Genomic DNA, 26,236 nt, shown 5'->3' on the forward strand with positions numbered 1-26,236 from the left:
CTCTTACATGAAGCAAGTAAAGGATACTAATGAGAAAACCACTGTAGAATCCTGACCATACCCTTAAATAGTTATGTGATGATGGGCAAATGATTTCACCCTCAGGCACTTAATATCCTCATCTGTAAAACCAAGGGATTAAACTTGAACTTTATTAACACTTTTGAATTCCACTCAGAATTCCTAGAGGAACATCAGTGCCGTTTCACTCAGAAAATGGGTAGACTAGGCCTGAGTTTCTTTAAGTTGTTGAGTTACCTGGTATTAGGAAGACTTGTGTGACTTGCACAGTGGAATCTAATCTCTCAGTCTTTCTTCAAGTTTGTTTATGCTGAATGTGATCTGTGGAACAGGGTTGTAGCACTACCTAGAAGCTTGTTAGAAATGCAGAATTTTAGTCAATACCAGGAACTACTTTATTTAACAAGGCTCCCAGGTAGCATGCATGCACATTGAAGTTTGAGAAGTAAAGGCTTAGTGTTTTCATGAAATAGGCTTGTATCCAAGTCTGCCATCTAGATAGACCCTACCTATGTAATCTCAGAAAATAGTTTTCTAAGGACCATGAAACTTGTATAGTTAACCTCTGTGCACACAGTGCTGCAACTTTACATTTATTATGCAGAGCATTTATTGTTTATCTCCTTTTTTCTCACCCTTCAGCTTCCAGACTGGGGCTTGAGGACTTAGTGCAGGGCCTTCTAAAACAAAAAACAAAATGAACCAAAAGAAACAAAAAAAAATTATCAACCTGTCTTTTGTCCTCTTTAAAATAAGACAACTACAGTTTTAAAGTGGCATGGTTTTATTTTTCCACTTGGGCTCCTGCACAATGAAATGTTGTGCCAACTGTAAATTCCTCGAATCTAAACAAGTGTCAGTCTTCATAATCAGCAAATGGCATTTTGGCACATTTGTTGAAACCCCATTTCAAGCCTGATGCTTTATGTTTTGGGAAAGTATGAAGAGCCATCTGTAATTTCAGAAACTGGTGGTCCAGGCAAGGAGCCCAGGAGAGAAGCTGTTCTCATCTCCCATTGGTTGCCTTTATCTAGTACTTGTTTCCCCATAGCAGCAGACTTGGCCACAGGAAAAGTGGCGGATACCATTCCCTCAAGATTCTTCCACTCAAACAGCCCAGGAGCTCCCCTGGAGAGTTCTCTGTTCTACATAGACTTATTAATGAAATTCATCCCCTGTCTTCCCCAACTCTAACACAGTCCTACTCAGGGTCACTAAGCATCTGCTCTTCCTCTCCCAACTCACATCAGTTACTTCCTTAAAAACAGTCCATCTGCTTTCTGGAGTATCGATTGACCAGGAGAAAACCAAGGGAAAAAAAAAAAACCGTGCAGTGAACTATGTATTTTATCAGTTTTTGCCTCATATATTTTGATATTCTCCTAAGTGCATACACATTTAAAATTATTATACATCCTTGGAAAGTTGACTCTTTTATCATTATTTAATGCTCAGCTTTATCCCTGATTGTTGTTGTTGTTGTTCTGAAGTTGACTTTGTCTGAAATTTATGTAACTACAGCAGATTTCTGCTGATTGATTTTGGCAGGGTATATCTTTCTCCATCCCTTCACTTTTAGCCTATATGAGTCTTTTTATTTAAAGTGGATTTTTGGAAACATGATATGGTTGGGTCTTATTTATTTGTTTTTGTTTGTTTTTAATCCACTTTGGCAATCACTACTTTTAAATTATCTACCCATATCATTTATATTTAGAGTAATTATTGATAAAATTAGGTTAATATCTACCATGTTTGTCAACTGTTTACTATTTATTGCATTTTTCTCTTTGACTTTTATTTTTGTCTTTTCTCACTTTAACCAGGCATTTTATGTGATTTCATTTTATCTCCATTCAATATATCCATCATGTTTCTTACGAATACTTTTAGTTGTGCCTCTGGAGTTTGCAATATGCATTTATCACTAACTTAAGCCCACCTTCAAATTACACTATGTCACTTTACATGTAGTGCAGTTACCTTATAACAGAGCATTCCTAAGTCCTTCTTCCCATCCACTATGACATCACTGCCATTAATTTCACTTATATCTATATTTTAACTACCCAATTGTTACTATTATAACTTTAAACAGTTATCTTTCACATCGATTAATAAGAATATGCATTTCACTTTTATTTATTTCTTCCCTGACATTTCCTTTCTTTACATAGATCTGAGTTTCTTACCTGTATCCTTTTTCTTTTTCCTGAAGAATTTGTCTTAATACTTCTTGTAGAACAGATCTGTGGGCAATGGATTCCCTTAGTTTTTCTTTTTGTCTGGGAAAGTCCTTATTTCTTCTTCACTTTTGAAGCTTAATTGTGCTGAACATATAGCTGTGTGTGTGTGTGTGTGTGTGTGTGTGTGTGTCAATTTTTTTTTTTTTTTTTTTTTTTGAGACAGAGTCTTGATCTGTCACCCAGGCTGGGGTGCAATGGCACGATCTTGGCTCACTGCAACTTCCACCTCCTGGGTTCAAGTGATTCTCCTGCCTCAGCCTCCCAAATAACTGGGACTACAGGCACATACCACCACACCTGGCTAATTTTTTGTATTTTTAGTAGAGACAGGGTTTCACCACGTTAGCCAGAATGATCTCGATCTCCTGACTTTGTGATCCACCTACCTTGACCTCCCAAAGTGCTATGATTACAGGCGTGAGCCACCGCATCCAGCCGTCTTGTCTTTTAACACTTTAAATATTTTACTTCAATCTCTTTTAGCATGAATAGTTTTTGGCAAGAAACATGCTGCTCTTCTTTTTCCTCTATAGGTAAAGTGTTCTCCCCCTTCCACCCCGCAGACTTCTTTCAGGATTTTCTCTTTGTCTTTTGTTTTCTGCAGTTTGAATATTATAGTTGTAAATGTAAGCGTTTTTACCCTAAAAATCTACTGAATATTACAATACCTCAAAAAACGATTAAAGTGAATGAATGGATTTTACAGTACATAAACTACACTTCATTAAGCTTTTTTTTAAAAAAGGTAAAATAAAGGCTTAAAAAAGCATGGATTCCAAACTCCATACAGAGTTTGATATCTGACAAAGGTTTTAAATATATATATATATAATCTCATGTAAGCCTGACTGTATTCCTATACAATTCCACTTTCAGCTTTATGACTATGCTTACTATTATTTAAGAAGAATTGCCTAACATTATACCCTCATCCCTCCCTGAGACTCTGTCTATTTACGGACCCTCACTGCATTACTGAGTTCTTCCCCACACCTCACCTCATTTTCACATCTCACCATTAAGGATGTCTGTTTGTTACATCACTTAGTAATAAAAACTGGTTTATGTGCAAAACAAACAAACACAAACTTTTAGCTTTAGATAGACAATAGAAAAAAAAATGTTTTCTACCTCGTAAGTTCCAAAAAGTACAATTCTGTAAATGAAGGGTCAGTGAAGTGTGGAGATTTGGTAGATCTGACTACATGGAGGCCAGTTTCAACTCTAACATGCAAAGAGTTTGGAAATCACCATTCTCATCATTACCACAAGAAAAAACTGAATGAACATGATATGGTTTGGATTTGTGTCCCCGCCCAAATCTCAGGTGGAACTGTAATCCCCAGGGTAGGAGGTAGGCCTGGTGGGAGGTGACTGGATGATGGGGGTGGATTTTCCCATTTGGTGCTAACGCATGTTTTCTGCTTTACTGAGGTACAATAGACAAATAAAAATGATCAGTCTGTGTCTTTTGATTGGAGAATTTATTTCATTTACATTTAAAATAACTATTGATAAGTGAAGACTTATCACTGCCATTTTAATTATTTATGTTTGTTTTGCAGTGAGCTTGTTCTTCTCTTGCTTTCTTCCTTTATTTGATTTTTTATTTTTTGGTTTAATTATTTTCTCTTTATCTTTTGAGACTTTTCTTTGTGGTTATCTTAAGACTTTCATAAAAATATCTTGTAGTTAAAAACCATCTGTTTTAAGTTAATAGCAATTACAACTGCATACAAAGACTCTATGATTGAAAATGTTACTATTTTTTACTTTTAAAAATAAAAATATGAATAACTACTTGTTTTGAATATTAAGAACAAAGATTATAATACTTTATTAATAAATTAGCTGAATTATCTGGTTTTGGGAGAATCTGTAATCACTATTACATAAAACCATTAAAATGACTGTTACAGATATAATTAATACACAGCTATATATTTTCCGTTTTGTACCAAATCTTTACTCTAAACAATAATCATCTCATCATAATGTTCAGGTGTAAATAAATATATGAATGACACTACCACCCTGGTACAAGATACATAGAGTTGCACACATTCAAAACAACCCTATCAGTTATGATAGACTAAAAATTAGCACATCTGCTGTTGTGATTTCTTAATGTCCATGGCTAAATAGACACACATTAAACAAAGAAGATATTGTAAAATGAAGCTGTAGTTCAGGCGGATCAGATTTATCTTAGGAATAAATCGAAATATTCTCTTATAACTATATCTATTAGAATGCATGATCAAAGGACATGGTGTGACATTTAAAGGCATAGATTCTGAATTTTGGTTCAATAATTTCTGAAGCTCCAATAACTGATAGTTGGTTAATATTGATTGAGGCACCAAATACTTTCAGGCTTACATTTCCGTTGAGAGATGTAAACTAGTGATTCATTTTAGACATTGAACTACTCCATCTGATTCCAAGGACTGGTCCAGTATTCTAACCTGTTATGGTTACCTGACTTATAACCCAACAGGTTATAGGCTTTGAAAGTGGGAGTGGGATCACATAGAAGCATGAAATTTGTTTAGGAATTAGTGATGATTGAGGATTCCAAATCATTCAAGAGAGTTTCCAAGGATTCAAGTCCCTGATATTGCTTTCATTTCCATCTCTTCCCAGTAAAAATGCAGAAAATTTTCAGTTCTATATTCCTCTACTAGATAGATCACACCTCTTCCATAGAAAGCATCAAATTTTCAGGATGCCAAGAACTTTTCCACCAGGAAAAAAAGAATGATAGGAAGGGAGGAAGAACAAAAGGAAGAAAATGAAATAGCAGCTTCAGATATGTGTCACCCAATAAATAGCCATCATTATACTCCTTTCCATTTGGGGCTTGCAGCCTACTTCTTCTCCACTGGGTTGTCGCAGATAAAGGAAGAAACATGATTGACAATTCACCGCAGACCCTTATCCTGCCAAGAAGCAACAAAACACCTGTCATTGGATCAAGAACGCCTAGACTTAAGCTTGCTATTTATAAACAGAAAATTTTGCTGAAGGATTAGTTGAGGAATCAGTTGTTGCTAGACTATGTCTTGACTTACTTGAATACCTGGAGTAGGAAAAAAAAAGGAATTAAATTAAGCAGACTTAAACAAAGATGATGGAAATAGAATGCAAATTTCCCCACAAGTCATACCATGGCAAGAGAACTCTTCTTAGAAATATGTAGTAAACTTTCTAGTGGGACTTTTTCCCTAGGAAACAGAACATGAGCTAAATAAGTTTCTTTCACTCTCTCTGTTTGTTCCTCTGACGCTTTCTCTTATTCTTATTGTTATTATTGAGACGGACTCTCGCTCTGTCACCAGACTGGAGTGCAGTAGTATGATCTCGGCTCACTGCAACCTCTACCCACCTAGTTTAAGCAATTTTGCCACCTCAGCCTCCGAGTAGCTGGCATTACAGGCACATGCCACCATGCCCGGCTAATTTTTGCATTTTTAGTAGAGGTGGGGTTTCACCATGTTGGCCAGGCTAGTCTTGAACTCCTGACCTCAAGTGACCCACCTACCTCATCCTCCCAAAGTGCTGGGATTACAGGCATGAGCCACCATGCCCAGCCTATCTCATTATATTTTGATGCCATAATCTTGTCAGGGAATCCACGATAAAAACAGTAATGACCATAAGGTTATACTGAAGGCTTAACCAAATATCCAAATGAATCTATTAATAATTTGTCTCTCATCCAGAGACAGCTGCTTTCTGTATGGAGTCACTTTGGGAAGCAGTGATGATGTAGTGGAAAGACAGCTAAACCTGGGAATGCCTGGGCTCTTCTACTGTCTAACTTTAGAAAAGCCAGAATTGCTCTGAGGTTTAATGTCCTTATTTGTAAAGTGGAGTTAAGAAAATCCACCTTACACAGCTCTTAAGAATTAATTAGAACTACATAAAAGTGTATTGGAAAACTAGAACAACTGCAAATGTTAGGTGCTATTAATTATTAATGAGTATTTGAAAATCAAAATTAGTAATAAACTTATTTGTCTTTATAACACAAAGGGAGAAGCCATATTATTCTGGATTTGAGATACAACTCTATCATTAACCCACTCTGTTACCTTGGTTATGTTAATTAAAGTCTTTGAGATTAAGCTTTCTACTATAAAAAATAGATAGAAATAAATTTTTGGTAAATATTGAGATATATTAAATACAGAGCCCTCATCACAATTCCAGTATATAACAAATCCACAGAAAATGTTAGCTATTATTTAAAATGTGATGTACTTACTAAGACATCCCAACAAACCACGTTCATCCTCTGAGCCTCTATCTGAGCAGTGTCTGTACACCCTCCACAACCTGCTTTTCTCCTCTCTTAAAAATACTAAAGTCTAGTGTTAAAGGGATAGAAAACACCTGTTATGTGATCTCTAAAACTAAATGAGGTATTTATCAATTGGGCTCTAAAGTCAAGATTGGAAATGACCAGGAGGAAATAGGACATGAAGACTTTTCCTACCTTAATATAAAGCAATGATGTGAATGCATCTGGAAAGAGTGTCATTGCCAAGCAATGGGTACATTGCCAAGCAAGGCTGTCTTAGAAAGCAGAGGCAAACAGAGGGCACAATTTCCTAATGATTGAGGACACAGGAAATGGAATTAAACAAATCTGTCACATACTAGCTTTTTAAGCATGAGAAATGTGCTTGATTTTTCTAAGCTTCACTTTCCCATCTGTAGATAAGAACGGTAATAATAACAGTAATTTCTTTTTATAGGTATACTTTAAAAATAAATAATAAATTTTAAAATGCTGAACCTGTCCTTGGTATTACAATGGTAACAGTTTTGTAACCTTTGTAACTACTTTTGTAACTGCTATGGGCATATTCATAATTGCTTTTGCTTTAGGGGTTAGTTGAATTATCATCATTAATTTAAAGCTCCACTTGTATGGTGTTAGGTCAGAATCATTGAAAAGTTTTATGGTGGAAATAAAATCAAATAATTTCATACTAAGAAAAAACTTTAAGGTTTTTGAATTCATGTTATTCATTCAAATTGAGAATATCCTTAATGGTATACCTGAAAGATGGTTCTCTTTACCTCTTCTTGAATTACTTCCAGTGATGAGATCATTACATCAAAAGGTTGCTTATTTCATTGATGTAAAATTTCTAATAATTAAACATTTATTTTTTACATTGAAAATAAATCTATCTTTCTATCAGCCCATGGTTCTTGAGTCTGTGTAAAACAACTCCTACCAAGTCTACCTACCAGCTTTGCAAGCATTTGAAGACCACATTAAATTTTTTTTCTCTTCTTTTGGTGCAAGACTCAAATCTCTGTAATTCAGCATAGCCTAGTGCTTAAAATAATTGGCTTTGAAATTACAATCTCAGCTCATTTACTTTCTAGTTGTGTAATCTCTAGATTATTTAATCTGTTGTCCAGTTTCTTTGTCAAGTAATACTATCTACTTCCTAAAGTTTCATTTGGAGATTAAATGTGACAATGAATTAAATACATTAGCATGACAGTTTATGGTAAGTACTTACAGTGGATTGTTAATTAAATAATAACAGTTTAGTTGATTGTTTTTTGGTTTATAGCTCCTCTATTTATACTGGTCATCTTCCCAGCAATGTGTCCAGTATGTGAGACTGTTTTTCTGTAGGAGTAATGACCTGAAGATACATCATGATAGTAGATGCATAATAAATAACTACTGATTAGGCTTCTGTCTTGAATAGTGATGTTTATTAGAGCTAGCCATATAGTCACATGCATGTATACATAGTTTGAAAAGTGATGAGGCAAGTGGTAACACAAACTATCACGAGATCGTGAACTTATGATATTGATCTGAATTGGAGCAAAGACTTGAAGGTGTAACAGACAACCAAAGGGATAGCAATGCAAGCGATCTAATGTTAAAACTAGTGTTTTTCTACTATGCAAACAGTCTTGGGGGAACATATTTCCCACTTTAGAGCATCACTTTCCAATGATATTATTACTGTTATCTCATGATTGGGTGATGAATGCTACTGACAAACTAATTGCTCCCTCAGAGCTATCACTGAGTCCCAAGTAGGGCTTAAGGGGTTCTGAAAAGAAATTTCAAGAAAGCAATCCAGAGAGAGTGAGTGTGTACGGGTCTTGATTGTACAAATCCTATGAGATTTGATTCTTTATAAATAGGAGAATTAAAGCTCCTTTGGCTGGAGCACGCTGTACTCTGCTGAGAAAAAGTAAATGTGAGATCTTGTTATAACAGTTGGGAAACTTGACTGTGTTCTCAGGTGGACAGTGTGAGTGTTCAAACTTCTACCTATGTCTCACTGTTAGCCTCTTCCCCTCACACACTAATGGGTTCACACATGGAGATCTTCCTTGTCTTTGGTGACTTCTTTCTGAAATGGACTTAAAAATCAAATTATGGAATCACAGGATATCATGGTGTTTGATCATAGGCAAGAACCAGATGCTCTCCCTCTTGCCTTTGCTGACCAAAGAGATGAAAGCTCATGGGAATCTGTGTTGCTCAGAGAGATGATTCAGGTGAGGCTAGAATTAATAACAAGGGGCAGACTGCAGAAGCATTTCTTCCCCAGAATGTCACTGTTTCTATACTGTCTTTACTTTGCCCAGTTCTTGGGTAATATGTGGGTGACTCATTCTGGCTTGGTCGTTCTCTTTAGAGATGCTTTTCCATGACACTTGCCACAGCTTATGAGTGGGATCCCTATGTTGAATGTGGCTCCGCAACTTGAAAGCTCCTTAATTGGAGCTGATACTAAGGTCTAGTGTTAAAGGAATAGAAAATACCTGTTATGTAATCTCTAAAACTAAATGAGGTATCAATTGGGCTCTAAAGTCAAGATTGGAAATGACCAGGAGGAAATAGGACATGAAGACTTTTCCTACCTTAATATAAAGCACTGATGTGAATGCATCTGGAAAGAGTGTCATTGCCAAGCAATGGGTACATTGCCAAGCAAGGCTGTCTTAGAAAGCAGAGGCAAACAGAGGGCACAATTTCCTAATGATTGAGAGCACAGGAAATGGAATTAAACAAATCTGTCACATACTAGCTTTTTAAGCATGAGAAATGTGCTTGATTTTTCTAAGCTTCACTTTCCTATCTATAGATAAGAACAGCAATAATAATAGTAATTTCTTTTTATAGGTATGCTTTAAAAATAAATAATACATTTTTAAATGCTGAGCCTGTCCTTGGAACACAGTAAGTATTCATTAAATGGTGTGCGCGTGTGTGTGTGTGTGTGTGTGTGTGTGTGTGTGTATTACCATTATTATTACTGAGTAATGAGAGATCCCTGAATCTTTCAGGTGCTATACTCTGCTCTTAACTTATGTAAACTACCTCATTAGTGCTGTTCTTTGCCTTTCTTTACATGGATCACTGTATTTTTTACTTCATTACAGGAACATGAATTGGATGCTTTCCTTGCTGATACTGCTTCTCAATATTTCAGTCATCTTAAGTCGGCTTAGAAACAGAAGAACCAGAACAGCATCTCTTATTAGAGTTGGAGATCATTGACCTTTCAAGTCTAGAAAGATGTAATCTGAAGAGTATGTAATCTTAAATCTATTCAATGATGTTATTTAATAAAATATTTTTTGCAAATAATTACAGGATACAGACATTAAAGGAAGGTACTTAAGAATTAAGTTTAAGATACATAAAATAAAGGGAACTAAGCTATGAAGATGCAAAGGCATAAGAATGATACAATGGACTTTGTGGACTTGGGGGGAAGAGTGGGAGTGGGGCAAGGGGTAAAATACTACAAATATGGTGCAGTGTATACTCCTCAGGTCATGGGTGCACCAAAATCTCACAAATCACCACTAAATCATGTACTTATGTAACTAAAAACTACCTGTACCCCAATAACTTATGGAAGAAAAGAAAAAAACTTTTCATTGGGGTTCATAGTTTTGCCAGACATTTTAGCAGATACTTCATAAACTTTAATACTAGGATATTTGTGTTACCGATGTTATAATAAGTATGATTTCCATTTGGCAGATGATGAAACTAAGTCTATGAAAGATGTCATGTAAATTGTTTTAACAAGTATAGCTAATAAATGGAAAAGCCAGGATTCATATTAAGTTTTCCAGTTTCTAACATAATTATTTTTCTGTTACGTTGCAGAGGACAATGGATAGTAGAAGTTTCTTATGTAAAGACATCACAAGAGTTCAAATAGTAAATATGCTCAAAAAGAATAAATCCATGGTACATAGGCTTCTAACTTAAGCTGAAGTGTTTTAAATATGCCTCTAAACTTCTCATCCTGTAGAAGACAAGCATCTGCCTTTGCAAAGCATTCCTTCCATGAGTTGAATAGACTGACTCTAAAATAGGCATTTCCTTATTATCTGATTTTTTTTTTACATGGATCTCTCTCTTGCCTTTCATAAGAAGGCAGGTTGTTCCTTGTTAAAAACATAGCCAAAGCACTCATCAGCAAAAAGCTTGAGAACTTGACATTGGTATTTAGACTTCGGTGTCTTGGGTACCTTTTCAAGGTTAGATGTTTTCACAGTCATGAAGAATCTCTCGGTGGTGTCTGAATTCATCCTGCTGGGCATCCCGCACACAGAGGGTCTGGAGACTATGCTCTTGGTCCTGTTTTTGTCCTTCTACATCTTCACCCTTATGGGGAACCTGCTCATCTTGCTGGCTATTGTCTCCTCCACTAGGCTTCACACGCCCATGTACTTCTTCCTGTGCAAACTTTCTATTTTTGACATATTTTTCCCTTCTGTGAGTTCCCCTAAGATGCTGTGCTATCTTTCAGGGAATAGCCGAGCCATCTCCTATGCAGGCTGTGCATCCCAGCTCTTCTTCTACCATTTCCTGGGCTGCACTGAGTGTTTCCTGTACACGGTGATGGCCTACGACCGCTTTGTTGCCATTTGTCACCCTCTACGCTACACCGTAATCATGAGCCACAGAGCGTGCGTCATCCTAGCCATGGGGACCTCATTCTTTGGCTGCATTCAGGCCACCTTTCTGACCACTCTCACCTTCCAATTGCCTTACTGTGGCCCCAATGAGGTGGACTATTATTTCTGTGATATCCCAGTCATGCTGAAGCTGGCTTGCGCAGATACCTCAGCCCTGGAGATGGTGGGGTTCATCAGCGTGGGCCTCATGCCCCTCAGCTGTTTCCTTCTCGTCCTCACCTCTTACAGTCGCATCGTCTTCTCCATCCTGCAGATCCACTCTGCCGAGGGCCGACGCCATGCCTTCTCCACCTGCAGCGCCCACCTCACTGCCATCCTGCTTTTTTACCTGCCAGTGGTCCTCATTTACCTGAGGCCAACCCCCAGCCCCTGGTTGGATGCAACTGTTCAGATTCTGAATAATCTGGTCACCCCCATGCTGAACCCCTTAATCTACAGTCTCAGGAATAAGGAGGTGAAATCATCACTAAGGAGGGTCCTACATCAGCTGGGCTTCCTCCCTGAGCAGTTGTAGAGAGAAATAAGTAACTACCACTTCAACCACACCTCATAGCTTATAACAATTTTTATTTGGTGCTCACAAGTATTTTTGAAATTGAGGGCACAGGTATTATTATTTCCATTTTACAATGTGGAGACTAACACTCAAAGTAACTTGTCCAGGGACATGTAAGGAGTGAATGGCAGAATGAGGACTCTAGGGCTGGTTTTGTGACTCTGGGGCCTGTGTTCTCTTGAGGAAATCATACTGAGAGAGAGAGAGAGAGAGAAAAAAAAAAAAAAAAACTCTTCTCAGCAGGCAGAACAGCTTGGAGCTTCTGCTTCTCAATCTGTATTTTCTTCATCTTCCCACATCCCCTCCTCCTCTTCATTTCCCTCCCACTGTGACATTTATTCATCTTGACTGCAGTGACTATATCCTCAAATGCCTGCATTGGATAAGTCCTTATTTTTATCCATCTACAAGTTGTTAAAAATGTTATTCAGTCCAAAGGGAATGAGGAATGCCTCCTACAATATGGATGAACTTGAAAAGCTAATGCTCAGTGGGAAAAAAAAGCCAGACACAATAGGTCACATATTGTATGATTCCATTCCTATTAAATATCCAGAGCAGGTAAATCCATTAAAACAGAGGAAATTGATTTTTTTTTTTTTTAGTTTGATTGTGGGGTGATGAAAATGTTTTGGAACTAGGTAGAGGTGATGATTGCACAACTCTGTGAATGTGCTATGTACAATATGAATGTGAATGTACACAACTCCACTGATTTGTTCACTTTAAAATAGTTCATTTTTTGTTATGTAAATTGTACCTCAATTTAAAAAAATCACTCTCTCAAAAAAAAGAAAAAAAGAAAGAAAAGAAAAAGTGGGTTTTTTGTTGTTGTTGTTGTTGGTGGTGGTGGTGGTGGTGGTGGTGGTGCATCCCAATAGATTTAAATAGAATCCTGTTACTTCTGAACCATAAGGAAGTTGTATAAAGAGAAAGGCTTCTGGCTGGGACCTAAGGCAGTCTCCTATGGGTAAAGCAGAGATACTAGTGTGCTGTGTCACTTCCAAACCCTGCCTGCCGGGCTTAGACCTGGAAACAGGCCCTGGCTGTGAAGATGCAGCATGTGAGTGAGATGCGAAGGTAGGTAGGGGAATCCAAACAAGGGCAACTGTGCTGTGATCCTGAAGGGGTGACCTGCCCCTCCACACCTGTGGGCATTTCTCGTTAGGTGGAAGGAGAGACTTGAGAAAAGAAATGAGACACAGAGACAAAGTATAGAGAAAGAAAAAGTGGGCCCAGGGAACCGGCGCTCAGCATACAGAGGACCCGCACCGGCACCGGTCTCTGAGTTCCCTCAGAATTTATTGATCATTATCTGTACCATCTTAGAAAATGGGAAGTGGCAGAATAATAGGATCATTGTAGGGAAAAGGTCAGCAGTAAGACATATGAATAAAGATCTCTGTGACATGAATAAGTTTAAGGAAAAGTGCTGTGCCTTGATATGCATATGAAAACATCTCCATAAACCTTTTTAGTGCATAAAGAGCAGCATTGCCACTAGCACGTCCCACCTTCAGCCCTAAGGCTGTTTTCTCTTTTCTCAGTAAATAGAACATACTATCAGGTTTTACACCCAGATGTTCCATTGTCCAGGGATGGGCAGGAGACAGAGGCTTTTCTCTATCTCAACTGCCAAGAGGCCTTCTTTCCTCTTATACTAGTCCTCCTCAGCACAGACCCTTCACGGGTGTCAGGCTGGGGGAGGATTAGGTCTTTTCCTTCCCACGAGGCCATATTTCAGACTATCACATGAGAAACCTTGGACAATACCTAGCTTTCCTAGGCAGAGGTACCTGCGACCTTCTGCAGTGTATGTGTCCCTGGGTACCTGAGATTAAGAGAATGGTGATGACTTTTCACAAGCAAGCTGCCTTCAGGCACTTGTTTAACAAAGCACACCCTGCATAGCCCCAAATCCCTTAAACCTTGAGTCACCACAGCACATGTCTCTTGCAAGGACAGGGTTGGGGGTAGGGTTACAGATTAACAGCATCTCAAATACAGAACAAAATGGAGTCTCTTATGTCTACTTCTTTCTATATAGACACAGTAACAGTCTGATCTCTCTTTTCCCAACATTTCCCCCTTTTCTTTTCAACAAAACCGCCATCGTCATCATGGCTCCTTCTCGATGGTCGCTGTCTCTTTGGAACTGTTGGGTATACCTGTGGACTAACAGCCTGGCTGGGACCCAAGGCAGTCTCCTATGGGTAAAGCAGAGATACTAGTGTGCTGTATCACTTCCAAACCCTGCCTGCCGGGCTTAAACCTGGAAACAGGCCCTGGCTGTGAAGATGCGGCATGTGAGTGAGATGCGAAGGTAGGTAGGGGAATCCAAACAAGGACAACTGTGCTGTGATCCCACGTTAGAAAGTCTGGCTTTGAGTAGGGCGCGGTGTCTCACATCTGTAATCCTAGCACTTTGGGAGGCCAAGGTGGGTGGATCACCTTAGGTCATGAGTTCAAGATCAGCCTGGCCCACATGGTGAAACCCCATCTCCACTTAAATACAAAAATTAGCCGGTCATGATGGTGGGTGCCTGTAGTCCCAGCTGCTCAAGAGGCTGAGACGGGAGAATCCCTTGAACCCAGGAGACAGTGGTTGCCGTAAGCCAAGATTGCGCCACTGCACTCCAGCCTGGGTGACTGAGTGAGACCCCATCTCAAAAAAAAAAAAAAAAAAAAAAAAAAAAAGACATGCTCAGTACAACGAAGAGGCAATGCTGGGTACAAGATGTTATCGTTTGGTGTCTTTGGCTTCTCTGTTGACTAAAAGGGTTCGATTTTGGTCCCCCTTCTTACATTTCTTTATTTTTTGGCTGAAATATGCTAAGAATGAGAAGTGAGCTATTGTTTTAATAACTGAATTCATTGAGAATCCTATCATACTGGGGAAATATGTTGCTGCGAACTTTGCTCTAACAGGGCTGTAAAGAGGATGATGGAAGAGTAGAGGGCAGAAGCAGAGACCAGTGCTTTTACCCCACCTACACTTCTTAGAATTAGAGAGTAGTCAAGAAAGGACCAGAACAAATGAGCAACACTGTGTCAGTGCCTCCAGCCAGTGGTTAAGCCTGCACAGCTCCTGGAAGGGAGACAAACGTTTGCCTGGTCACCACTCAAACTCCTAAAAACCTCCTTCAGTGCTGTTTCCCCCTTGTTTCCAGTAAACAAAAGCCTAAAAGGGAAGCTAGAAATACATCTCAAATTATTTCAAATTTATTCCAAATCGCAAGCCCTTCTCAAGCCTCTTTGAGTTCACTCTGAAGACCCCTTCCCATGCCTCAGTTTTCTGGTTGTAGCAGCATAGTCAGTAAAAACAGATGAATTTGTAAAGATAAAAGATGGGATCTGATTCCTTTTCAGATTTTCACTCATTCAGATGTTGTTTGATGAATAACTCTGTGCAAGGGTGAGGAATACAAAGTGAAAAAGATATGACCCCAGCTGCACCGAAATGAGAGTCTGCTGGAGAAACAAACAGACATACAACTAACTAGAACATCCCATCATTAAACTATGATCAAGATGTACAATACAGCAGAAAATCTGGAGTACGTTTTCCTCATTTGAAGAAAGGACCTTACAGCAAAGGTGTTGAAGATTAAAACTGTTATGTTGTTTGTTTTTTCAATATTAAGAATGGCTGAGGAGTCTTTTCCAGGAAGAGGCAACATACTTCTCAGTCTTTATATATGAGGGGAGAGTGGTGAGAGATGATTATTTGGGCAGGTATCACTTAACTGTTTGCCATTTGTGACCAAATGCCTTTGCAGGAAAAATAAAATTTAGTGTGCCTTCTGTTTTCAGGGTTCTTCTCCAGCTCAGTTCTTTGTTCATTGGATTTGATGTCTTGAACAAAGAAAACTATATACCTTTCTCCTTAAATAAGATGACTTTTCTGCTCATCCCAGTGGTTCTGAGAGATGCTGTTCTTAAGTCTCCAGATAGTGTCTGAGTTCTCTTTCCACCTAAGCAGTAGCCCAGAATGCCAGCCCCAACCTGCAGGTGTGCAGGCCCAAGTTGGGTGTGAGGGTGAGCTGATATTTTTCTGTGTTCTATAATCTAAGGGGTAGTGTAAGAAGAACTTGAGAAAAACTGTCAAAGGGAAAACCTCAAACCAGGTAGACAATCTAGAAGAATATTTAACCCACAGGGGCAAAGCAAGACAAAAAAATCAAGTGTCAAGACCAGGGAGGCCAGAGAAGAACAAGAATATTGAAGCGGAGGATCAGAGGATGTTTTGAGCAGAACAGGCTCCAGCATAGCCTTTCCTGAGACAATGGGTTGAAGCATGGCCTAAGAGGTACATCCAAGACCTGATGCCAAGTGGATTCTAGTTTCTTTAAAGGCTTCTTTGTTCTCCCCCCATTTTGTTTTCTTTTTGCAAGACACTCCTGTATTTTCCAGTCACTGTTCCTTTTTGCTCTATTCTATTTTTTTTACAAAACTGATGCCTGTTCTGAGTTTCACTTAGGTTGTTTTGTTTTACCTGTAGTCCCAAGAGCACAAAACTATGATGGGGGCATCCAAAATGAAAACCTATGACGTGGACACTAAAAGTGAACCTAAGGTGATGGCCACTGACATGGCAGGGGAGGATTGTGAAGAGGGGTTTTCAAAGGAGCATTCACAGGGTCTGGGATCTGTTCTGTTTATTTCCTGCCCTCTCCCGGCCCTTGCTGGTTTGTTCTAAATCAAATTGATTGAAATGAATGAATAACCAGTCAGAAATAATGTTTTCAGTCACTCAATTGGCAATTACTTTTGGTCAAGGATATTGACTCCACCTTTGCAAAAATAATTAGTCAAGCTAAGAGAATAGCATTATTACATTATATGTTGTATTAGTTCACTTAGGGTAAGAGGGGCAATAATACTTGTTATTGTTGGAGTGCTACACTGGTGAGAAACAATCGAGCCTACTCTATATCATTCCTTTATTTTACATTCTGTTTAAAAATATTATTTTAACTATTGTTTTGCTGATAAGCTATAAAAATGATACCATTAAAAAGCCATTCTTTATTGTCCTGTTGGATGTCTGTTTTTAAAAAAGTTTTTATTAAATATTAAACATTTAGAAAATAATACTCATGAAAAATATGTAAAATATAAGGAACTGTGATACAATGATACAATGAACACGTGCATCCCATTACCTAGTATTAAAAAAAAAAGTAATGCTAGTGCCTTGGAAATTCTCCGTAGACCTTGGCCTGATCACACATTCTTCTTTCTCTCTAGAAGTTATCATTCTCTCAAGTTTTGTGTTTATTATTCCCTTGACGTTATTTGCATTTCACTTGCTATGTTTGTGTCCCTACACACCTGTGTTGGTGACCCTTCTTTGCAAAGCTTTGAACTTTTATTAATATAATTCTACTGAAATTGGCTTTTTTCACTTAACTATTACATATATATTTCAATTTCCTCCCCTTTTATTTTTAGTTGACACATAATAATTTTACATTTATGAGATACAGAGTGATTTTCAATATGTGTACACAACGTGTAATGATCCAATCGGGGTGATTAGCATATCCATCACCTCAAACATTTATCATTTCTTTGTGTTGTGAATTTTCAAAATCCTCTCTTCTAGCTTTTTGAAACTATATAGTAAATTATTTTTAACCGTATTTATCCTATAGTGCTATAGAACACTAGAACTTCTTCCTCCATCTAGCTGTAACTTTGTATCGATCAACCAACCTTTTCTTATCCTCCATTTTCCCTTCCCCTTCCAAGCTTCTGATAACCACAATTTTACTCTCTGCTTCTATGAACTTAATTACTTTAGCTCCCATATATGAGTGAGACTATGTGGTATTTATCTTTCTGTGCCTGACTTATTTCACTTAACATAATTATGTATTGCATATGTCTGAAATTAACTCATTATTTCCAAAGCGTAGTGTCTCATTGTATGAATATATAAACATATATTTGCTACTGTTTTTATCCGTAAGTAAATAAGTATACATTTCCAAAATAGAAGAACTATTTTTTGTTTCTGTTTCTATCTTGAGACTGGGTCTCCCTCTGTGTCCCAGGCTGGAGTGCAGTGGTGCAGTCACAGCTCACTGCAGCCTCTACCTCCTGGGCTCAAGTGATCCTCAGCCTGCTATGTAGCTGGGACCTCCAGCATAGGCCACCACGCCCAGCCAATTTTTGTAGTTTTTGTAGAGACAGAGTTTAGCCATGTTGGCAAGGCTGGTCTCAAACCCTTGGGCTCAAATGATCCTCTCACCTTACCCTCCCAAAGTACTGGGATTATAGGTGTCAGACACCACACTCAGCCCAGATCTCCTTTATTTTAAATTAACATGTTTTGATGAGTTTTTTGTACTTATTAATGTGTATACATATGGCACAAAGATACCATCACCAAACTCTCCTCAAAATTTCCTTCTACTAGGGCATACAAGAAACAGAACATTTTATTTAGTTTAGATATGTCCAACAGCAGACATTGAGGCAAAAGTTTGGGCCTAAGCAATTCGTTTGGAAGATGATCTCAGAGAGCATGATAAGGGAGTGAGAAAGAGAAAGGAAAGAATAGCCAACTAAGTGCATGCCTATGGCTTACCACTGTGGTGAACTGGGGCTTAATCCCACGGGGACCTCTGAAATACAGTGTATAACAACTTCCAAGCTGTCCCACTGGGGTGCAAAGGAAACTGGGGTATTTTTAGTTGGTGGATGCTTTTGAGAGCATTAATTAAGTGCTCCGGCCTGCTTCTTATATGTAAGCTGAAAAGAATTCTGTGGCGAGAGACTTTCCTCAGGTAGAGGAAATAAATGGGGATCCCTTAGCACACAAAGAAACTCTCTGAAGGTGACTTCTGGAGTGGGCTGAGGAGATGTGGACAGAGGCCCTAAGAAATGTTATGGTCATAATTTATTCACATTCTAAAGTAGTTTCTTTCCAGAATGGAAACCACATAATACTACTCTGTTTCTTTTGGATTTTCAATAATTGTTTGTTGCTTATAGGTTGAATTAAAATAATTCAGTACTGTAGCTGCAGAATTAACGATCAAAACCAACACATCTCTTTAGTCTCCTCGAAGTCATAGGCTCACCCAGCAACACCCCATTGCTCTCTTTCTTGTCATTGTTTAAATATACCACTTCATATTTTTATTCATACATTGATTTGTTATTTCAATAAACCATTATCTATTTAATACGTATCATGTTAAACACTGGAATTACAAAGATCTGTATGTCTTATTCTTATGAAGCTCATAGCTAAGGATGGGAGATAGCTACAGAAATAATTAAAATAATATGTGAAAAATATTTAATCAAAGTATATACAATTTAGAAAAGCAAAATGAAGGCAGAAATGATTAATTCTGTGCAGATTTTAAGAAGACCTAAAACATTTAAAATAGATTCATTCACGATTCTGTGACTTAATACATTTTAATGTCCCCTCTTGGTGTGCCCTTTCCTGATTCCTCTGCTGGACAAACTTCTACTCATCCCTCAACACCCAAGCTAGCAAGTCATTTTCTTTAAAATTTTCCCATCTTAGACATTATTTCTTTTTTCTGCGTTTCAGTTTTATATCATGGCATAAAACATTATCTCGCTATGTCAAAATAAGATTGGCAAAATGACTTTTAACAGTTAACTAGGGGCAGAGAGGTAAAGAAAATAAGACAGATGAGTAGTCACAGTTCAGAACTGTCCAAACCTTCATTTGTTGAATAAATAAATGAAAGAATAGTTTGTGGAAACATTTCGTTCATGATCAGCACCTCAGTCTATACATTTGTTAGATGTCATTGAACATCTGCTAGGGACAGACTCATGCTGTACTTTGAGAAGAATACTAATATTTGTGCTGACAGAGGTAACATAATCTGACACACATGATTTGAATTTCATCTTAACATGTATAAACTTATGATTTTAACATGTTACTCAGCTAATTTAAGTTTTTGTATTGTAATTTGGTAAAATAGTAATATTTAAATCTACTTTGTTTAATTGTAAAGATTAAGTTAGTTTTTTAAAACATCAAAAAATGTATCTTGAATATAATAAAGATCTGATAAGTATGTTACCTTCCCCTCTTCTCTTTTTTTTTTTTTAAAGAAAACTTGTTATGTAAAAAAATAAAAATAAAAAGTAACAGAAAATCAGTGTTCATGGTAAATGATTTATATTCTTTTGGGCATATACCTAGTAATGATGGTATTTCTGTTTTTAGCTCTTTGAGGAATCACCACACTGCTGTCCACAATGGTCAGACTAATTTATACTCCCACCAACAGTGTATAACGGTTCCCTTTTCTCAGCAAACTTGCCAGCATCTATTATTTTTTCACATTTTAATGACAGCGTTTCTGGTGTGAAATGGCATTTCATGGTGGTTTTGATTTGCATTTCTCTAATGATCATTCATGTTGAGTTTTTCTTCATATGCTTGTTGGTCACATGTATATCTTCTTTTGAAAACTGTTCATGTCCTTTGCCCAATTTTTTTTTTTTTTTTTTTTTTTTTGAGACGGAGTCTCGCTCTGCCGCCCAGGCTGGAGTGCAGTGGCCGGATCTCAGCTCACTGCAAGCTCCGCCTCCCGGGTTCACGCCATTCTCCTGCCTCAGCCTCCCGAGTAGTTGGGACTACAGGCGCCCACCACCGCGCCCGGCTAGTTTTTTGTATTTTTTAGTAGAGACGGGGTTTCACCGTGTTAGCCAGGATGGTCTCGATCTCCTGACCTCGTGATCCGCCCGTCTCGGCCTCCCAAAGTGCTGGGATTACAGGCTTGAGCCACCGCGCCCGGCCCTTTGCCCAATTTTTAATGGGGTTGTTTGTTTTTTCTTGTACATCTGTTTAAGTTCCTTATAGATGTTGGATATTAGACCTTTGTCAGATGCATAGTTTGCAAAAAATTCCTCCCATTCTGTAGGTTGTTTCCTCTGTATATATAAATATATATATATATATATATATTTTTTTTTTTTGCTGTGCAGAAGCTCTTTAGCTTAATTAGATCCCATTTGTTAGTTTTTGCTTTTGTTGTGATTGCTTTTGACAGCTTCATCATGAAATCTTTGCTCATGTAGATGAGCAAAGAATGGTATTGTCTATGTCCAGAATGGTATTGTCTAGGTTGTCTTTCAGGGTTTTTAAAATTTTGGGTTTTACATGTAAGTTTTTAATTCATCTTGAGTTGATTTTTGTATATGGTGCAAGGAAGAGATTCAATTTCAATCTTCTGCATATGGGTAGCCAGTTATCCCAGCATCATTTATTGAAAAAGGAGTCCTTTCCCCATCGCTTGTTTTTGTCAGCTTTGTCAAAGATCAGATGGTTATAGGTGTGTGGCTTTATTTCTGGGCTCTCTATTCTGTTCTATTGGTTTATGTGTCTTTTTTTGTAGCAGTACCATGCTGTTTTGGTTACTGTACCCTTGTAGTATAGTTTGACATCTGGTAACATGATGCTTCCAGCTGTGTTCTTTTGGTAAGGATTGCCTTAGCTATTCAGGCTCTTTTTTGGTTCCATATGCATTTTAAAATAATTTTCCTCTAATTCTGTGAAGATGTCATTGGTAGTTTGATAAGAATAACATTGAATCTGTAAATTGCTTTTGGCAGTATGGTCATTTTAATGATATTAATTCTTCCTATATATGAGCATGGAATGTTTTTCCTTTCATTTGTGTCATCTCTGACTTCTTTGAACAGTGTTTTGTAATTCATGCTTTAGATCTCTTTCCCCTCCCTGGTTACCTATATTCCTAGGTATTTTATTCCTTTTGCGGCAGTTGTAAATGGAGTTGTGTTCCTGATTTGGCTCTCAGCTTGGGCATTGTTGATGTATAGGAATGCTAATGATTTTTGTACATTGATTTTTTTTATCCTAAAACTTTGCTGAAGTTGTTTATCAGCTGAAGGAGATTTTGGGCTGAGATTATGAGGTTTTCTAGATATAGAATCAAGTTTTTTGCAAACAGGGATAGTTGGACTTCCCTTTCTAGTTGGATGCCCTTTCTTTCTTTCTCTTGCCTGATTGCTCAAGCCAGAACTTCCAATACTATGTTAAATAGGAATGGTGTGAGAGGACATCCTTGCCTTGAGGTGATTTTCAAGGGGAAATCTCCTAGATTTTGCCCACTCAGTATGATGTTGGCAGTGGGTTTGTCATAGATGACTCTTATTATTTTGAGGTATGCTCCTTCTACCATAAAGACATATGCTTGTGAATGTTCATTGCAGCACTATTCATGATAACAAAGACATGGAATCAACCTAAATGCCTATCAATGACAGATTGGATAAAGAAAATGTGGTAAATATATACCATGTAATGTGATGCAGCCATAAAAAAAGAATGAGATCATGTCTTTCGCAGAAACATGAATGGAACTGGAGGCCATTATTCTTAGCAAATTTACACAAGAACAAAAAAACAAGTATCGTCACTTATAAGTGGGAGCTAAATGATGAGAACTCATGGACACAAAGAGGAGAACAACAGACACTGGGGCCCATTTGAGGATGGAGGCTGACCAGAGGAGGGAGAGGATCAGAAAAAGTAACCATCTGGTGTAGCAGCAATGCTCATTCGGGGGTACCAGCTGTTGGGTGGGGCCTGTCCTTTGCAGACCCCTGACCCAGCAACGGATAAAGTACACTGACTCACAGATACTCTACTTTGTCAGTACAACTGAGTGTGTCCAAGCTGCTTACAGACTCCCTGCTGAGTCCTGTAAACTGTTGCACCTCAGCCTGATCAGCTAGTGAGACTCACATTTATTCAGTAAGATTAATTATCAAAGGCTTGAGTCAACACATTTAGAGGGTATTGACATTGTGGACTTCCCTAGTCGAAAGCACGTAAGCACCCAGGATACATCAAAGGTTAGTCTTAGATCACATGAGTAAAGAAGCTAGCTAGGTAAACTACTCTGCTCTCCTTTGTTACTACTTTAATTTGTTTAGCTAAAGGTAAAGGGACCCGGTCGCCTTAGGTCAGATCTATTACGGAAGTTATGCAAAATTCTCGGCCTTCCAAGAAGATTTGTGTCTATCGCTATAACTATCTCTAATATTTTTCCCACCAGCTTGATTGAACCCCAACTATCAGGTACTAGGCTTAGTACCTGGGTGGCAAAATAATCTGTACAACAAGTCCCCATGGCAAAAGTACCTATATAACAAACCTACACATGTACCCCTGAACCTAAAATAGATAAAATAAAATTTAAAAATAAAGAAAATTAACATTCAACTTATAAGCTTTTTCTTTGGAAACAACTCTTCAAGAATACTAGTGACAGTGTTTAAGAATGTGCTTGGCTTTGTGGTCAGACAGATCTGATTTTAAGTTTCCACAAAGTCACTGATCATTTGTGTGGCCTTAGACGGGTCCTTGGAGTAGAGTCTTGTCAAATGTATTACAAGGAGGATCAAAGTACTTAACTCATATGGTTATTGTGAAGATAAAATTATGTTATCCATGCAAAATGCTCAGTGCAGAGCTTAGCACATAGTACAAAATGAATGTGTAAGCCTGTCAGGCTTCGTAAAAGAAACAGAACCAATAGAAAAAATATATATAAAACAAGGTGATAAGGAATTGGTTCACATGACTATGAAGGCTAAAAAGTCCCAAGACCTGCAGGTGGCAAGTGGAGGCCCAGTAAAGCTGATTGTGTAAGTTCAGTCTGAATCCAAACGCCTGAGCACCAGGAGAGACAATGGTGTAAGTTTTAGCCTGAGGGCAGAAGTTCCATGTTTCAGGTCAATCAGTCAAAGTACCAAAGTTGTGTCTTTCTTAGTGTTTTTGTTCTATTCAGGCCTTCAACTGATTGGATGAGGGTCACCCATTTTAGGGAGGGCAATCTGCTTTACTCATTCAAATGTCAATCTCATAAAAAAAGTCTTCACAAACACACCCAGAATAATGTTTGACCAAATATTTGGGCACTCAATGTCCAGGCAAGTTGACCACCATAACCGATATTGAATATTGTATATAATAAAGCTTTCATTTTAATTTCAAATATTCACTTTAAAGGTTATTTTGTACTTATGCAATGTGTTGGGTTGAAACAAAATTGGATGAGGCTGTTTCCCATTATAGTTCTCAGAATTACTTTTCCTTCAAATGACATTACTGAAATACTGAACTCTTGAACATGTGACTCCATAAAAGTAATAGTTATTGGAATTACACAGTCTGTGTCAATCCATTGTATATTTGGCCTTTAGCTATGCTAACAAACTATAGGTAGACAAAAAAATTATAGGTAAACAAAGACTTAGTAAGAAAAAAAAAAGCAGCGAAAAAGACCCTGTTCTCAATTTGTCTCAAATCTTCAGGAAACATGAGAAATGGCAACTGTTACTGGTAAATACTGCCAGAAATTAAGAATTTATCAAAATAATTTAACACAATCAACAATACAAGATTAAAGGTTACATTCGATTAAATAGGACTGAGATTAGATGAGCAAACTGATAGGTTTATTAAAATTGTAAGTGTAAATGGAACAAGATAAAGAGATAAAGCTACCATCAGGAATGTTTGAAATACCAAAAAAACTGTAAAATTTTGTTGTGGTAACTAAGATTTATAGAGCATTTACCCTGCTGTGAACACTATGCTTAGTCCCTTACAACCTTATCTCATGTGGGTCTTATAATAACCCTGTGAGGTAAGTCCTTATTGTTACTATCTGCTTTTTACAGTTTAGAAAAATGAGACTGAGAGCTTGAGCAACTTGCTCAAAATCACACACATGTCCTGTAGTCTTCAGCCCTCATTTTGTCTGACTTTGAGGCCCAGCTGTGCTCCAATGCCTCTCATGTACAATGTATGATGTGTATTATTGGCCAAAGCAAGTGCTTTCCATAGTTACTCCTATTAACATCGTTTGTTAAAACTCAGAAAATGGTCACTGTTTTTTCAGTTGTGTAATGGAAAGCTCCTGGCAGGAAACACATTTACAGAAACTTCTGTTATCGCTGACATCAAGCTATAGAATCTCTCGAAGGGAATCATTGAGAATAATTTTTTTAAGTTAATTAACGTCAAAGGTATTCATTTCTATGAGATGCTTTTTATGTTAATTATGATTTTGGCTATTTTGCCCTTAATTGTTGGTTTCCATTTGTGAGCTGTGTCATGGGGTAAAGAGGACTAGTTAGTCAATGCAAGAAGGCTTGTTACAGTGTTTATATCTTGGATTCACTCTGCAATTGTTATTCCAAGGAAAAACTAATTATGAGTATAACGCATACATGTTATTATACAACCTCCTTTCCAGACACATGTTCATGGATAATTTCATTCACATCAGTTTTTTCAGCATTTCCAAGGTGAGGCTGATTTTTTCTAAATCGCTGCATTAAAAAGCAAACAAGCAACTTCCCCCCTCCTCACAAAAAAAAAAAAAAAAAAAAAAAACACTCAGAAAACTAGCTTCCCTACATTACCTCTCCTGTGGGAGTTAGTGTTAAAAATGTCACTTGTCAATTGCAATACAATGAAATAGCCTTGGTTGAAATTGACAAGAAAGAACAGTGAAAATATGGAGTTTTAAATGTCAAAGCTCTAAGTGGCTGCATATTCTGAGTGTGGACTTTTCTCACTTCAAAGATGCATCAGTGGAACCTGTCAATCATATTTCATTCCTCAGAGCTGGCTTTGATCAGCACATGGTGAAAAGCTCAATTAAAACCCCACAGTTAAATTGAGCAGCAGGGCCAGGGTAAGTAATTTGAGACTTAGTGTGAATTTCAAGAGGGACTGTTAACCACGACAGTCCTCATAGATTAAATTAGGTACTTGCTAATTTTTTCCGTCAGTACTTGCTATGAAGATGTATTACACCGCATGACAAACCGCCTCCCCACCATTCTGAAGCCCCAAAGTTAGAGGCACTTTAGGTTCTTAGTCAGTTTCATGACATTAGGGAGTATTTAATTACCTTAAATACCTACAAAGAAACACACATTACATACACACACACATACATGCACACACAATATAATTAATCAAGGTAACAATTTTGATAATACACCAATAGAATGAAATTTGTTGCTTTTAATTAAATATTAGAAAAATCCTTTGGGGTCCACAATAACAAACCATCTCTATCAAAATAGAAGATAAATGCTTATGTCTTTATAAGTGGATAGAAGTGGATGGGATCTTGAATGTCATGTAAAGCTTTAAAAAAAAGTATCATAAAACAACTGGACACAGAAAGACCTAAGAGCATACACAAAATAACACAGAAAAAGTGAGAACAAAGTGAGGTTCTCTGCTATCCAAGGTTACTTTAAGAAACAGATTGAAATCTAATTCAGGATTTAAGTCTTCTATTGATCTTGTCTGATTTTGAATAAGGTTTTATAATTATCTTTGTATTTGTCTTATCTA

At 37.6% G+C, this 26,236-nt stretch overlaps 1 protein-coding gene across 1 annotated transcript; it reads left to right on the plus strand.

The window, feature by feature from the left end:
* Window positions 1-10,087: 10,087 nt before the first annotated feature.
* Window positions 10,088-12,462, plus strand: LOC105476306 (olfactory receptor 10D1B-like). Its single transcript, XM_011732091.3, has one exon. The coding sequence runs from the start codon at window positions 10,843-10,845 to the stop codon at window positions 11,776-11,778; it is 936 nt and encodes a 311-aa protein (XP_011730393.1). The 5' UTR covers window positions 10,088-10,842; the 3' UTR covers window positions 11,779-12,462.
* The last annotated feature ends 13,774 nt before the right edge of the window (window positions 12,463-26,236 follow it).

Source organism: Macaca nemestrina, chromosome 12 (assembly GCF_043159975.1).
Source record: "Macaca nemestrina isolate mMacNem1 chromosome 12, mMacNem.hap1, whole genome shotgun sequence".
In the NCBI taxonomy this organism is placed as follows: Eukaryota; Metazoa; Chordata; class Mammalia; order Primates; family Cercopithecidae; genus Macaca; species Macaca nemestrina.

Bases quoted from the DNA above. Each gene is read 5' to 3' on its own strand.
- LOC105476306 (XM_011732091.3), top strand. From the start codon at position 10,843: ATGAAGAATCTCTCGGTGGTGTCTGAATTCATCCTGCTGGGCATCCCG.